The sequence below is a fragment of the Cyanistes caeruleus genome, chromosome 1 (assembly GCF_971803275.1).
Source record: "Cyanistes caeruleus chromosome 1, bCyaCae1.hap1.1, whole genome shotgun sequence".
Lineage (NCBI taxonomy): Eukaryota > Metazoa > Chordata > Aves > Passeriformes > Paridae > Cyanistes > Cyanistes caeruleus.
Window position 1 is genome coordinate 47720196 of NC_141701.1, and position 15298 is coordinate 47735493.

Here is a 15298-nt window from a genome sequence, read left to right on the forward strand (position 1 = left end):
GCTATTGATCTGACCCTATGACATTCAATCTCTACACAAGGAAAAACTTTTTTTTTTTTTTTTTTTTACTGTGAGAGTGGTCAAATGCTGGCATAGTTTGTGTGGTCTCCATCTACTGAGATACTCAAAGCCTTACTGGACACAGCCCTGGAAAACCTGCTGTTGGTAACCCTGCTTGAGCAGGGGGTTGGAGTAGATGATCTCAAGAGGTCTCTTACAGCCTCAGCAGTTCTGTGTTGTGTAGTTTGAGTACTCAAAGACTGAGTCCCCTAGAGTACAGCTGCCAACAGAGTAGATCTCTCAATTCTTGAAGCTGTTCTGTAAAAGTAACACAAGTCTTCGTGAATATTGGTTGTTTGTGTAAAATTAGGTATCTAAACTATTGTAAGGATGCCTTTGAAGTCTTGAAGTGTAGAGGAGGGCAAGGTAGAACACCAGTACTTCTGAATCAGGAAGCGCTAAGAGTCTATTGTAATGACTGTCCATCTTCTCTTAAAACTCTGACCATAACCAGCCTTTCTCCATGAAGATATCTGGGTGGTTAGACATCCGTTTATTCCTTGTTCACAGAGTTAATGCTGTTAGCAGTAAACCCTTGTACTTGTGGAGACAAGTTTACCTCAGAAAAGGCCACCAGGATGATGTTGATTTCCAGCTAATAGCATGACTCCATTACATCTGTCTATCCTTGGCTCCTTTTTCGTACGTGCTGTGTACCCTCAGTGGGAATCATACTAGCAGGAAACACAGAGCACCCCGATTAGCAGCCTGGGATTTATGTCTGCTGCCATTAGTTACTGGAGTTCATTCATCATGACATCTTGACATCTCCTGTGAGCTTTTTTATGTTAGCAAAAATTAAGGGTTGGTGTTACTCTTGGAGGTGACTTTAGTCTGGCAACTGGCATTTTTTTCTGACTTAAAAACTTCTATGTGTGGACCCATAGACGTCTGTAGCAACCAAAGTCAGTTTCCACTCCCAACTGTATCATGGATTCAAAGCCACAAAATTCATTCTCATCCAAACTCCAGCCTTTTATTGACTTTGTTGACTGGTTATTTCATGCCTCATCTCTCCCGGTAATACCTACCAGCTTTTAAGCTACCTTCCAGTTCTGTTGTAGATACTGCGGTTTCCAAGAGCTGGGAAACCAGCCTAGAGAACTCATCAGGGAGAAAGCTGTGCCAAAATTCTTTTGTATTGAAATAGTTTCCATAAAGCCAGGGACATCTATCTTCCAGTAAGAAAACTTGAGGAATACAAAACCAAGTCTGCTTTGTCACTACATAATGTGGACCTAAAGAGACACTTCCCTTAAAAAGTGCAGATGCTGCCTTGTTACTACCTGATTATTTCTTCTCATGTGCTTTTTGGTATGCTTTGTACTTCCCCACAGTTATTTTTAAATATATTGTGAAAATGTGCCATTTGATCTCAATCCAGTATTATGAAGAAGCAATCAATTTGCAGTCCTTCCTTAATGTTGCTGTTTAAAGTTCACAGAGCTTGGCGGCTGATGTATCTGTAGTTTAATTCTGGAATGCAATTCTCACATTGCATAATACTGACTAATGAAAACAAACGATTTCTTCACTGCATGACACTTTTCTCACCATAACTAATTTAAACAAGCCACTGCTTCAGGAAATATGTAATAAAGCCAAGTCAAGCCCTTGGATTTTGTAAATGTGAAAAATAAATCAGGTAGATGGAGTGATAGAATTCATTATCACTGTCGCATTTAACTTTTCATCTGAAGTGGCATTTTTCTCTGAAGAGACTTTAAGCAGTGTATTAGGCATCTGACTTAAATTTCACTACACTAATGCTTAGCTAATTGCTGCCAATGAGCATTGTGCCTGAGCTGGAAGCCTGCCTTTGGAGCTAGGTACCATGCCAGCTCCCTCCTGATCCACTGTGACAAATAAGCACATGTCTGAAGCTCGGTTATATATATTTTATTGAACTCTCTGAAGCTTTTCTGTCCCCCTGGAACCAAACTTGGGAGTAATTGCTCTTAGGTGTTACTTTACATCCTGTTACGTAAAAGAGCATAGTAGAATGAAGTTGTCAGGAGAGACCAAATGGCCAAGGAATGGCCAGACAGATAACAATTAGGTTAAAAGTTTAAGGAGCAGAGAGAAATCAAGCAAAAAAATGGAATGTCTGACAGCAGTGACTTACATGGTTTTTCTTTTGTTCTTTAAGAAAATAATAACTTCTTTTTGGCAAAAAATGTACAACAAATTGGTTTTGAATGAAGTAATTCTGCATGCAAGTATTTACACTGCAGTTCTGTGATGACAAGTCACAGGTCTGTGCTTGCTGGATCAAACAGCATTACAGATTTTGGCCAAAAAGAAACTTAAGTACAAAGTTACGTGTGGACAAAAATAAACAGTGGTATCTTTTGGCATGCCATCCTATCTCCTAAGAATGCATACATCCAGTGCTCCATTCATCTGCCCTTTACATTGCAAAATTTACTCTCTTGCATTGTGGTTTTATTTATTGGATGGCTAACAGTCCATAGGAACAGCCTTAAGAAAAGTACCACACCACTGCCAAGCATCATTTGCATTTTGGCACTGAGGAGTAACACAATATACTCAGCTCTCTTCTGAGAACCTCTAGAGCAAAAAGCTCTGCTGGGAAGGAGTTACATGGACAAATAGAGGGAAATTCAGGATAGAGAAGATGACATTTGAAAAGATCTGCATGTGGCTTGCACCTTACCAGATCTGGAAAATAATCAATATCCTAGTGCAGGACTGGTAGGCTTCTAGGAAAGACCCACTGTAGCTGTGTGGAGGCAGGCAGTACATGGCACCCACTCCAGTATTGCCAGCCAGTTTGGGAATGAATGACCACCAGCAAACTGATTTGGGAGCTGGCAACCTCTGAATGACAGGCACGCAGAGGTCATGGTGAGATTGGCCTCTAAGGGCTTCCCCAGGTGGGTTGGCATAGTAGAGGAGACATTTATTATGATCTCTCGTTTAATCCTCCAGCAAAGCAGTTTCTTATCAGGGAGGGACATTCTCCCTACACATTGACACTAGTCTGCCAAATTGAATGACTGTCATGTTTTTGCATGCTTTAGCTAGTGAAGAGATATGTTCAGGCCAGTTAGCAGCTGATCCTGAATCTGTAAGGACTGATGGAGTTCTCATGCCTATCTTGGATACTTGGAGGTCAAATCTGTCTCTCCTCACATATTCCTTCCCATACCCTTGCACAGAAGCCTATTTATTAGTCCCCTCAGTGACCAGGCCGACAGCTGCAGAACAGGTGTGGAAAGTGTGATTCACCGGCTGAAGCAGGCACGGGGTTTGTGTCTGATTCCTACTTCTCTCTTGGGATTTTGTTTAACATGGAGCACAGGCTACTGGAGGGAAGAAGAGCAGATGGCTTGGTACAGATAACTGGGCAAACTCCTATGCAGTCCACAGAAGCTGACATGAATTGCAGCCACACTCTTTGTACATGGCAATGTGTTCCTCCACAGAATCCAAGAGAGGCAGATCAGAGATTGCCGAGCAGATTAACTCAGGCAAAACTCCAGACAAGCACGTGCTGAGTCTGAAAATGATGCATGTGTTGGATTGCAAGAAATAACACATTGTTTTCTGCATCTCATGTTCTCAGCATGTGCTATTCCCCAGTCTAGGCTTTTACAGCATTGACTTTTTAGTGTGGCCTCAGTACTGCCTTAAAAGGCCTAGATCCTGCATTCAGTATTTTCAGTTTTCCAGCTGAATAAAGGAAAAGCCAAGGAATTATTGTAGAAACAGTAAGAAGCACAGTTTCTTCCTCCTAGTAAAGAATCAGAATCACTTAGTAAATTCTGGAATCTACAAACTACTTAGATTGATGCAATTTTGAAATTGCCTGCAATTTTGAAAGGAGGGAAAGAGTGGAAGAAATGGATAGCGCTGAGTAGGAAAGAACATCACATATTTTGCAAGAGAGCCACCATTGCTCTCTGGAGCTCAGTCCGTGCTCCCCCAGGGCATGGCCAGGTACCTCATGTTATGAGCAGGGAGGTTGCAACACCCCTTCACAACAGACACTAACCCAGCTCTGCAGGCAGTTGGTTTTGCATCTGTGCTGAGGCCCTGGAGTGGAACAGAGCGTGTCATTCCAGGCACTGCTGGTAGGGATCTCTGGGGCACAGACTGCTCCCCTGGCTCCACCGGTCCAGTGCTTCTGCCCTGATCTATTTTCAGTTGCACAGCTGTTCACCACAGTGATTGCGCTCAAGTTCTCCTGTGACTTTCTGGCTGAGGGTCCTTTTCTGGCTAAGCAAAGGGCTTAAACTCTGTGCTCTTACTCTGGTTGCTGAAAATGAAGACAAACTGGCATGTCAAGCACACAGCTGAGCTTGCCAGCATCCAAATGAAAGTAAGGAGCACATCTATGAATAAGGTGGTAATATGCAGATAGGGACTATTCAAGGATAATGACCTTTGAGATAGCAAATGTATAAAGGGGTAAAGGAACAGACTCCTAGAAATAGGAATGAGTAGAAGGTGTCTGTGAAGAAAGTGCAGACAGAATGGGTTGTGAACAACTGAATACCCCCAAAATTGAATCTGATTCAAAAATACTTTAAAGCAAATGAGAAAGTAATTAAATCTTGCAAATGACTTGCTGCTTAGTGTTGTAGTGACAAGGCATTTGTAGTTGAGCAGTATATGACTTAAAATCAGCGTTATTTTCTTGTCATAACCTTTTTTAGACAACACAGTGAAACTGCTGCTACTCCCTTCTTTGGACAAAGCATTTTTCTTTTGCTGTTGCTTTTACTGTCAATCCTGAATAATCAAATATATCTTTATGATTTTTATTTTTTTTTTCCATTTCATAAAGTTTCTTACTTGAAAACTGGAACTTTGAAAGGCATTCTTTACTGAAATGTGCTGATATTTCTGCTCATTCAGATGTCTACTTAGCATACCTAAAATTCCACAGGAATTTCCTTAAATAACTTAGTTTTTATGGATCTGTAGAGTTTGCAGTCTTGATATAAAGCTCCACTGCTGTGTCAACCAGTTCAAATGATAACAGGGTCATCCCATCTCACCAAGTGCCCTTTGTAAAGTCATTCGCTTTCTCTGGAGTCAGTCTGTACTAACTGACCTCTATTTTCCTTCACAAAGGGAACTGCCCAGGTGGTGAAATTGATTAAGCCACACATCTATGCAGATTCAAATTAGGAGGCACTGAAGCCTCCCTCCTACACATTTCCAGATCAGTTTGTATCTCAGGTGTCATTCACTGATGACTTTAAACTACTTGTAGGTCATTGCTGAAATGACCACCACAGTGAAGGCTCCATCTGACTGTGGCTGCCACTATTCAGATGTTGGCATTAACATAGGGAACTGGATTAGGGTGCTAATCAGATCAGAAAAACTAATACAGCAAAAGAAAAATCCTTGTACTCTCCAGTCTAATAATCTGGATAGATTATGTAATATATATGTGTATATATAGATTATGTAATAATCTATGCACTATGCAGTAGAGAACTACTAACCTGGGTGGCATGGAGCAGCTTTCTGTGTCCTTATACAATTGTTCGTCCCTTCCTCTTTCTTTGTTTACCTTCTGTTTTAAGATTATGGGTTCCTGAGGGCAAGAACCATCCCCCAGCGTGTTTGCATGGTGTGCTCTAAACATGCAGGTGGTAAACATGGCAGATCAGATACAATGATAATCTTTTATATTAGCTGATAGGATATCTTGCAGACCAAATCTTACCCTGACATTAAAGGTTCTGTGCTTGGAGTCTCATACAATTGCAATTGGGGTCCTAGTTCCTCAGCTTTTCTGAAATTGAATATTGCAATAATAGTTAAAAATTAGAGTGTTGATTGTCCTTCTACTTACACCATTTATAGCAAATCCTAAGTATGCATTAACATGGGTGCTGTTCAATCAGTGTGAGTGAAAGACAAATGAAGCTGAAATTTTTACAGCAGCCAAGAAAAAAAAAAAAAATCACATAGGTAAGGTGAATTAATGATAAAGAGAAAAATGGCTTTTAATACAGCTGTGGTTCCAAACCTTGTAAGACATTCAAGCATATAATATTAATGTTGTGCCTATTTATTCATACGTAATATGAGAAATGTTTAAATTCAATGACTGGCATTTCATAGAAGGTTAAGGACTTAAAATATTTTTTTCCCCACCTTTTAGCTATACCAGTAGAAACTGCCAAACAAAATGCAAATGTTGCTTTGGTTCTGACTTCGTGTGGAGGCCATATCGGTTTTCTGGAAGGAATATGGCCAAGGAAGTGCACTTACATGGACAGAGTCTTCAAGCAGTTTGTGCAAGCTGTGTTTGAGCATGGAAATAAAATCTTTAGCATGTAGCTTTGGACCCCTATTATAGCACAGTGGCACATTCTGACAAGGGCAGTTCAGCTTAGTGCACAAATTTTAACTCCTGTAAGCCAGCAAATGGATAAAGTCCATTACTACATGCAAAAATATTTTTGCCTAAGATTTTGTAGCAAGAAACTAAATAGTATGTTGTCACTTTTATATTTATTTTTAATATGCCTTACTAAGAATGACCTTAAATGAAACAGTGTTCTGCATACGTCAAATTGCACTTAACCAAACTATCAAGTAGAGAGATTGTAATTCCTCAGGATTTTAATTTAAACCAGTATGTACTTAGAAGACTTTATTTAGATGGCTTTTACTATTAGAATGGCAACACTCAAAATAGCTTATATATTATCCTGTCACATATAGTACCAGTTAGCCCATTCCTTAGAGCACTGATGGTGAAAATCTTAAAATATGAAAACAAAAGGAGGGATCAAATAAAAGTACTGATACTTCAGATAAGTCAAAATTTCAGCATGTTAGTCCATAGCATTAGACTGATACCTGCTTTTGCTGTTCTGCCCTGAGAGTATTCATTCAGATTTAGGGCTGTTTATTGTTTTTTAAACTGTGTCAATGCCATACCTGTCTTACATGGTTATTTTTTAAAGAGCTAATTTATAGTGTTTACATATAACCAAAAGATTCCTTTAAAACAGTACTGTAATAACTTATGTAATTGAAAGACATTTTGCATTTCAGAGTTCATGTAAAGCTGGGTGTTGTCACATAAGTAACACATACTTCATATAACTGGTAAGCTTTGTGATTGAACCTGCTATGTTTATATTACCTTCCTAGAACATTTCAGTTTTAAAGAATAAATATTAGAGTATCAGGAAATTGTTATATAATCTGCTTTAAATTAAAGAAGAAAAACAAATTCAAACCTTTTGTCTCTGCTATTGTTTCATATCGTTTCTGAAAAGAATGGAACAGACTGTTTAAAGAAAGTTGAGATGGAGTCAGAGTTGTGCCACTGACTTGTTTATTTGATCATTTGTCACCATTTTGGCAGTAAATTGTCAAATCACTGAAGCCACTGAAGCCACTGCAGATGGACTTCTGCCCTAGCAGCTTACAAGTTGTGAGGGTGGCCGAGGCATCACTGTTCTCCTGAGCCCTGACAGAGTGACAGCCAGCGTGGGCCTTTGAGGAGAAAGGACAGTTAGAATGTATTTTGAAACTGTTGGGAAGTCCTAATTTAGGGCATACTGAAATTTAAAGCAAGCCCTTAAGCAGCATCTGTGGAGCTCCCATCTTTTGCTGATCCGTGATTTGGGCCCAGCCACATAGAAGTCAGGAAAGATGCCTCTGCATTTTTATTTTTATCTTTTGAGCAGGGTCAGTAACAAGAAGAAAATGTAGCTAAAAAAAGCAAGTCAGGTCTTTTGTCTCAAGCAGTACGTGAACACTCCTCTTGCAAGGCATGTTTCCTAGTAACAGCAAAGGAAGAACAAAAATACTTTTTGTCTTTAGAAAAAGAAATTGGGACATGCTATACGAGAACTGTTTTGTAAGGTAGACGGTTGAATTAAGAAAATTAAAAGTGCTTTCAAGTTTTGACTTTCCAAACAGGCACTTGCCCAAATAACAAACTTATTTTTTCTTTAATAAGAAAAATTAGGAAAGTGACTTGCAAAAGCAAAATAAAATTTAGTGCATGCTACTACAATAAAGAAAAATACCGTATTAGTAGGGTGCCTTATTTATTCTTGTATTCATTTCTAGGTTTTATGTTCATGCAAAAACAATGAGCAATAAACAGTGTATTTAGTGTTATATTTGTAAAATTGTTTAGGTACAGTACTGTTCAAAATTCAGCATCAAGTATTAATAAAAATAAAACCACTTACATTAAATCACACCTTACCATTTAAATAAAAGTAATATGATTAATGCCAGAATTTCTGTCTCTCTGCACTGTCTTAATTTAGGTCTAATCCTTATAGAGGTCTCCATGAGACATTTATCTTTAAAGCTACATCAAGCAAAAGTCTGTAAAGCTGGTGTTTCCCCCCCCCCCCCCAGATGTACAGTGTCCTTACACCACATCAGGGAAAAGCACAGTGTGCAAAGTGATGACAATCAAATTTTAATATGGGTATCTTCAATAGATAGTCAGATTTTCTGAAACAAAAAATGCAGACGCATCACATCTTACAGGGTACACTAAAGCTAGAAACAAGTGCCATAAACATTTTTGCTGTGTATTAACTTTGTACCTCATAGTTTTATAAGTCCACAATATGCCCTCTATTCAAAACAGTGTGAATTCACAGGGTCTTTATTTGGCTTTTCATGTGATCTGAGTATCCAGGAATCAACAGGGATATGTAATGCTGAAGGTGGGAGAAAGTTGTTAGTTCTCAATGTACTCATGACTGGGAAGAGTAGAACAAAAATGAAATTCCAAGCCACAAAGGCTATAGACACCTACTTCTTTGAAAAGCTTTCTTCCTAGTTCAGAATCCGAAAGTAGCTGAAGTTGGTGGGGCCCTCTGAAGATTATCTAGTTCAACCCTCCTGACCAAGACAGGACATACCACATACATGCTCCAGAACATCCACTTCTTCTCATTTTTTCCTTAGAACCAATGAATAGTATAGTCCTTTTTCTCTTCAGTCCCCCAAGAGCCATTTGTGGCCTCAGCTATCTTAGCACCAGATCATAAAGACCAACACTTCGACGTGTAATTTACTATGTTCACTCCTGGCAAAACAAACAAACCAACCAACCAACAAAAAACCAAAAACCTCACAAAAAAAAAAACCTTAAAAAACCTGAAAATTTCCAATAGGCAAATATGGTTATTTGAATACAGAGAAACTAATCCATAAACATTTCACACTGAACAGAAGAATTGATGCTTTTTTTTAGAAACCAAGATACATAACAGCACCATTTAAAATACTCAGCAGAAAGGACTGTGGATGACAGTCTGCAACTCCACAGGAGTTGGTGTCAAGAAAATGCCAATAAAGCAGCAGTGACTCCAGGCAGGTCAACATGGACTTGTCAGTGTGGCACTGAGTGTCACACTTCAGATACCAACATGCTGACTCTTGCAGAGTGCAGTCACTCTGAGGCCTAGACTCACAATTACAAAAATTGGAAAAGGGCTCCACATTCAGGAATTACTCCCCAGATGTGGTTCAGGAAGCTTCTCCTTACCTTCTCCACGCTGCAAGTTGCAATTTCCAGCTGATATTTAATAGTCAACTGTTAGAGCCCTTCAAAACAACAGAATGGAGCAACTTACTTTATCTCAGCAGTTCCCAAATGTTTACAACAGCCTCCTCCCCTTTTTCTGGAATGGTCTGGACCCCTCTGTCCCAGACCCAAATCTCTGAAAGCCAACTGTACCACCCTTCCCTCTAGATGTAGCTATCTGCAGTCATTTTTATTCCTGTTCCCCTATTCCCCTGGGGGAAAAAACAAACAACAAAACTAACAAACCAAACCCCACACATTCAGCATGCAAGCAAAATGGACAAATCCCAGCCCAATTTTTTTCCCTGCCTCCCCACAAAAACACCAAAACAAAACCAACTATTCAAATTCTACTTCCCCCCACTTCGAACATGTCCCTCTGCATTTTCAGCTAATTGCCCTGTAAAGCTCTTTAATTCAAGGCAGTCAGGGCAGTCTCCAATCTCTGTTGTCCCGCGTGCCATCTACACAGGAATTTCAGAGGGGAACTGCCTCTTTCACCTACAACTCCTGTACTCATGCCAGTGACTCACACCTGGCAGGAAGAAGACTTTTAGTCCTGCACTCTGCTTCTCCCCAGGTCGCTTCAGCTCAATGCATCATCACCCTGAGGAAAAAAAAGTAAAGAAACATTTGTTCCCTGAGTCATCGAGTTGCTGTAACACAAGGGCACACTTCATCCTGCGCCACTTATTGGGGTTCTCATCCCAGCATACTAACTGGTCAAAAGGAGCCTTGGAACCCTCAAGGCAATGAATAAGAAAGAGGAACGTATAAAAAAGCCCAAGATCCCCATCCTAGGGACTTGCCACTGACCTCCAGCATACATGCTGGGTCCCCCAGCTGCTGCAGCCAACTTGCTGTGGAGTATTTGGGTTGTTGTTGCTTAATTTTCATTACAGCAGAAGAAAATGAAAAGCAGACTTCACAATGAAGTGATTCTTCATTGGCAAACACCTCTTCCTCTGAAGGATCTAATTTTCCTGTCTCATTCCTTCTACTGGAAATGCAAAAATCAGCTTCTCCCTCCTTCCTAGGATAGAGGGACTTTCTGAATCTGCTGAAGGGAGGGAAATCGAAGCCCGGCACCGTCTCAGCTGCTCCTGGAGTTCCTTAAATGTTCTGTATGCGTAGTGATTAAAAAGCCACTGGTTTAAATGAGCTTCCCGTGTGGCCTTACCTCACCTGTCTGAGGCATTCTGAGACGCGAGCGGTGCTTGCAAGGTTAATTACCGGTGAAAGGTTAAGCAGCTCCTGCCTTTTGGTTGTCTGTCACCACTTCCTTGCTCAGATGAGATGTCTGATAAACAGCAGGGCAGGCTGGGAGTGTGTCTGCATGTCAAAGGGGGCTGTAAAACCTGCGTGCTGGCAGGACCGCTGGGATTGAGTTTTCGATCAAGAGCTCAATCCTGTAACTACGCAGCCCGCCCTAAGGCTGCGCTTTCACAAGCTGCTGTCAATGTTAACAGCTCCCTCATGCCAAAAGGGGAAGGCTTGTGCTTCCTCCTCTCCTGTCTTTTCTTATCCTGATTCCTGTCATACGGTCCTCAGCCTTTCTTACTCTGGTAGAATATGATTCAGTTTTTCTACTGTTTGTTTTTTTTTATGGCTAGCTCAGGAGGTGAAATTTGCTTTATGAGGGTCCCTCAGGTGCTGGATGGAGGCTGACATGGTAAGGAGCTGGAGAACACGGCTGGAATTGGGCAAAGGAAGTGGAGAAAATAATAGGAGAAGCTTCCTCTCTCTCTGGTAACAGTCATCTCCCAAAGCTGTAGCCCAACAGAACATTCTCTGCACTTAGTGGAATGGCCTATTACCATCTGAGTTATTCCGTGAAAAAAGGCATAACCCAGAAGCCAGAGGTTTTTCACTTAGCTGCAGACACTCCAGAGGCGCTCCAGCAGTCTTTCTGCAGTGGTAAATAAACATGGCTAAATTAACAAAGAATTATTTTGGGGTTAAATCTGTCCCACTCATATACTCCTCCTATGTGAATGCAGCTTCTCCTCCCTCCCTAGGTTCCCCAGTTCAACAACAATTCATGCCCAAGCACTCCAGTTTGTATTCACCACAACTTCCAAGGACAGTAGATTTCTGCAGTTTGTGCTCTTTCAACATTTGCTAGCAAGTTCACACTGACATCAGTGCTTCAGAATGCTGCCACCTTCTGTGGAAAACCGGAAAACTGCTGATATTCTTCTATCCCATGAACTAAGTTTTTCCAAATTTTGGAATTTAATGCTTTGTAAGAATGCCTGCTACTTTACTACTTCCTGCCGCACAGCAAATTACTATTTCATGGAAGGATATAAGAAAATCTAGGTTTACTTGCTTCATGTTCCCAAGAAAGAGACATGGGAAAACATAATTTTAAATTTATAAAGATAATGATAACATTAATGATAACAAATTCTTTTATCATCCTTCAGGAAACTTACATGCAGCCTAGTGATTAAAATATCCTTTGTCTGGAAAATATTCTGTTGGTTACTGAAGGAGAGCAGGAGACTACATGTTGCTGTGTGCATTGTAAAGTAACAGCAGATTATGCTTAAAGAAGAGCTGCTGCAGGGAGTTATAAATAACATCTCCTATCAGCTTTTAAAAAAAACCTACAGCTTCTGAAAATTACCATTTGTCCAGTACAAACTGTGCTTCAATGAAGTGTGTCCAGAGAGGGGACTTATCAAGGAAGGCAGTTCCTTGTTCCAGTAAACAAAGAGACAGAAAACTTTACAGCCAGAGAAAACAGAGTATCTCCAGGTAAAATTGGTATTTATACAAACAAATTTATGCTAGTCAGAAACTTGACAGCAATTTCCAACAATTAATCTCATAACTGTGATACAATAGAAATCACTAAAATATTTTGAAAATTATAAAACAGACTTATAAAGCTTATTATATAAACAAAAATAACACCTTTTTAAATACTTCAAGCATTAACAAATGAATATTTAGAGAACCAAATACTAAAATACTTCTGTAGTCTTCTTTAGATCAGTGAGCTATAACCAGAAATTGTAAAGGAAATCAGAAATCTCTGTGAGAAACCCCATCACATACTACCTTTTCTTCTGAAACCTTTCATGGCTTTTGGCTGAGGTTCATCACGCTGTTCTCCACTGGTGTATACACACCACTAGGTGAATTCACAGTCAGATAAACTGAGGCTGTGTCTATACGGGCAAGTAGAGCACGCTGATAGGAGTGAGTATGCCAAGCAAAGATACCGAATGTCAAGATCTTGATACGCTTATGTGCATTTCAAGTAGAACCTACTTCAGATTACCCCTAGGAAAGTAATATGGGTGGATAACACTAGATATTCATGAAGGTACCTCTGCATCAGTACTCTAGTTAGAATCAGTAGCTCACTTTTGAAGGGAATCCTCTGATGGCTCCCACTTACCATCCAGGTCTTGGAGTATGCATAATGGATTTCTTTTGAAGGAAACCAAACCCACAGCTACATCCCCAGAACACAATATATTCGAACTCTAGCTGTCACTGCATCCATAGTGACAAAAGCTGGTCTGGACTGCCACATCAGTGGTGTGGATGTCAGATCTTCAGCATTTTCTTCAGAACTTCTCTTACTTGCCAATGTAGACAACAGGCTCAGACACATAAATATCCTGAGGCAAAGAAACCATGACATAAGGTTAGGTGAGGTATAAACACGTTACAACTGTAGCAAGGACTGAAATATCTCAGACCATGGCAAAAATCACAAATAGGTGGTTATGCTATAGAGTGAGCTGTAAAACACTGTGCAGAATACACAGAACAAAACAGCTGGCTGGTACCTTCAGAGTTACTGCTGAACTTAGGGAAGCAAAATAAATTTGACAAATGGACTCAAAAAGGTATCTCACTGAGTGAACTCACTGCTCTGGAGAGAGAGTGGACACGGCACAGGACCAAGACACACCCAAGAGCCCTCTTTAATCTCACAGACAAGCATCTGTCCTGCTTTACACCTAAGTGACATATGCTGACACCATGACACACCTGTAGCAAGGGGGCTGGCAGCTCTCTGCACAACTGAGCAGCACCTGAGTAACCTATTCCAAAGGTGTCTGCAAACATAATTGTGAGAAGGGGCCCGCAAACACTAAGGAAACGCTACTGCAAGCACATCTGCTGTAATACCACCAGGAACTTGGTGGGACTCAGAATCACAGAAAGGGTCAGGTTGGAAAGGACCACAGAGGGTCATCTGGTCCAACCTTCCTGCCCAAGCAGGGTTATCCTAGAGCACAAGGCACAGAACTGTGCTCAGGTGAGATCTCCAGTGAGGGAGACTGCACAACCTCTCTGGGCAATCTGTTCCAGTCCAGAGTCACCCACACAGTGAAGTTCTTCCCCATGTTGAAGTGGAGCTTTGTGTGCATCAGTTTCTGCCTGTTGCCTCTTGTCCTACTGCTTAGAACCACCGAGGAGAGCCTGGCTCCATCCCCTTGACCCCCTCCCTTTGGATAGTTACACGCATTGAGGAGGTCCCCTCTCAGTCGACTCTTCATTTCCCTACGGCTGTCAGGTGTCAGCCACTGACACACCGAGGGCCTCCTCCGCAGTCACTCTGGCCCCACGGCACTCGGCGCCGCTTTTGCCCCTTGTTTTTGGCAAAGGACGAGGCTCGCACAACCCACCCGGGCGCCCGGCCGTGCGAGCGGGCTGAGCCACCGGGACACCGCCGCAAGAGGAGCTTAAAGATCGCCTGCTTCCAACCCCCTTGCCGTGGGCAGGGACACCTCTTACTAGACCAGGTTGCTCAGAGCTCCATCCATCCTGGCCTTGAACCTTTCCAGGGACGAGGCATCCACAGCTTCTCTGGGCACCCTGTTCTAGCGCCTCATCCCCTCGCATTAAAGGCTCTTCCTAATACCTAACCCAAACCTACCCTCCCTCAGTTTGAAGCCATTCCCCCTTGTCCTGTCAATACATGCTCTTGTAAACACCCTCCAGTCCTTAGATGCGTGTTTTAATTAATACCGTCTCTGGATTCCTTACTTAACATTCCCGCATGGCAGGCGCCCTGGTTCAGCGGACTGCGCATGCGCACACCACGCCGCTTCCCGCCCTCCCCGTTCCGACTCCCGCCGGAAGATGTCCCGTCCCCGCCGGGGGAGGCAGGGCCGGCGGCGGGCGGGGCGCGGCGCGGCGGGGCGGGCGGGACGGGGCGGCGCCGCGGCGGTGCCCGGCTGTGGGCGGGTTCGAGGCTCGGGCTCGCCGCCTCCGCCAGCGCCGGCACGTCGCTGACACCCTCGCGAGGTAAGCGGCCGCCGGCAGACCAGGATTGGGGGGGGGGGCTGAGGAAGTTGCTCTTCCCCCTCCGCACTCCGCTCACCCCACCCATGTCTCGCCGGGTCCCGTCACCTTGGCTGCCCCGTGCCCGCTGCCCCCCGGGGCCGAGAGCCTGGCGGCTCCTCCCCGGGCCTGCCCGCCGCTGTCGCGGGGAGAGCGGGCCGGCCGTGCCCTGTCGCGAGCGGGAGCCGTGGCGGGCGCCCTGCCTCATCCCCGCACCCCCGCCCTGCCCCCGGCGGCCCTGGCCGCGGGAGCTCCCGGCCGGGAGCGGGGACTCCCCGCCAGGCCCTGCTCCGGGAGGGCTGTCACCGCGGGGCGCTGGGGCGGCTGACACAGGGCCACGTTTGGAGGCCTTCCCTTCCCTTC

The 15298-nt window shown here is 42.9% G+C and overlaps 1 protein-coding gene and 1 long non-coding RNA gene across 9 annotated transcripts in view; one reads left to right on the top strand and one right to left on the bottom strand.

The window, feature by feature from the left end:
• The window catches only part of ABHD3 (abhydrolase domain containing 3, phospholipase), a 24340-nt gene extending 16025 nt beyond the window's left edge, over positions 1–8315 (top strand). For all 4 annotated transcript variants that reach the window (XM_086890794.1, XM_086890801.1, XM_086890804.1 and 1 more), the window contains one exon: positions 6209–8315. In XM_086890794.1, the coding sequence (XP_086746920.1) occupies positions 6209–6387 (179 nt within the window). In that variant the 3' untranslated portion in view covers positions 6388–8315. The remainder of the gene's footprint in view (positions 1–6208) is intronic.
• Positions 1–14799, bottom strand: part of LOC147655484 (uncharacterized) — a 24482-nt gene extending 9683 nt beyond the window's left edge. The window contains exons 1-8 of one of the 5 annotated variants that reach the window (XR_015287352.1): positions 14639–14799; positions 13035–13260; positions 10439–11531; positions 10158–10229; positions 9584–9642; positions 5768–5836; positions 5544–5635; positions 1944–4342 (exon numbers count right to left, since the gene is read on the bottom strand). This is a non-coding gene — a long non-coding RNA (uncharacterized LOC147655484). Of the gene's footprint in view, positions 1–1943; positions 4343–5543; positions 5679–5767; positions 5837–8100; positions 8751–8848; positions 9122–9583; positions 9643–10157; positions 10230–10438; positions 11532–13034; positions 13261–14638 lie in introns of those variants that run through there. The other 4 variants (XR_015287348.1, XR_015287349.1, XR_015287350.1 and 1 more) reach the window with 4 other exon arrangements.
• Positions 14800–15298: the final 499 nt, after the last annotated feature.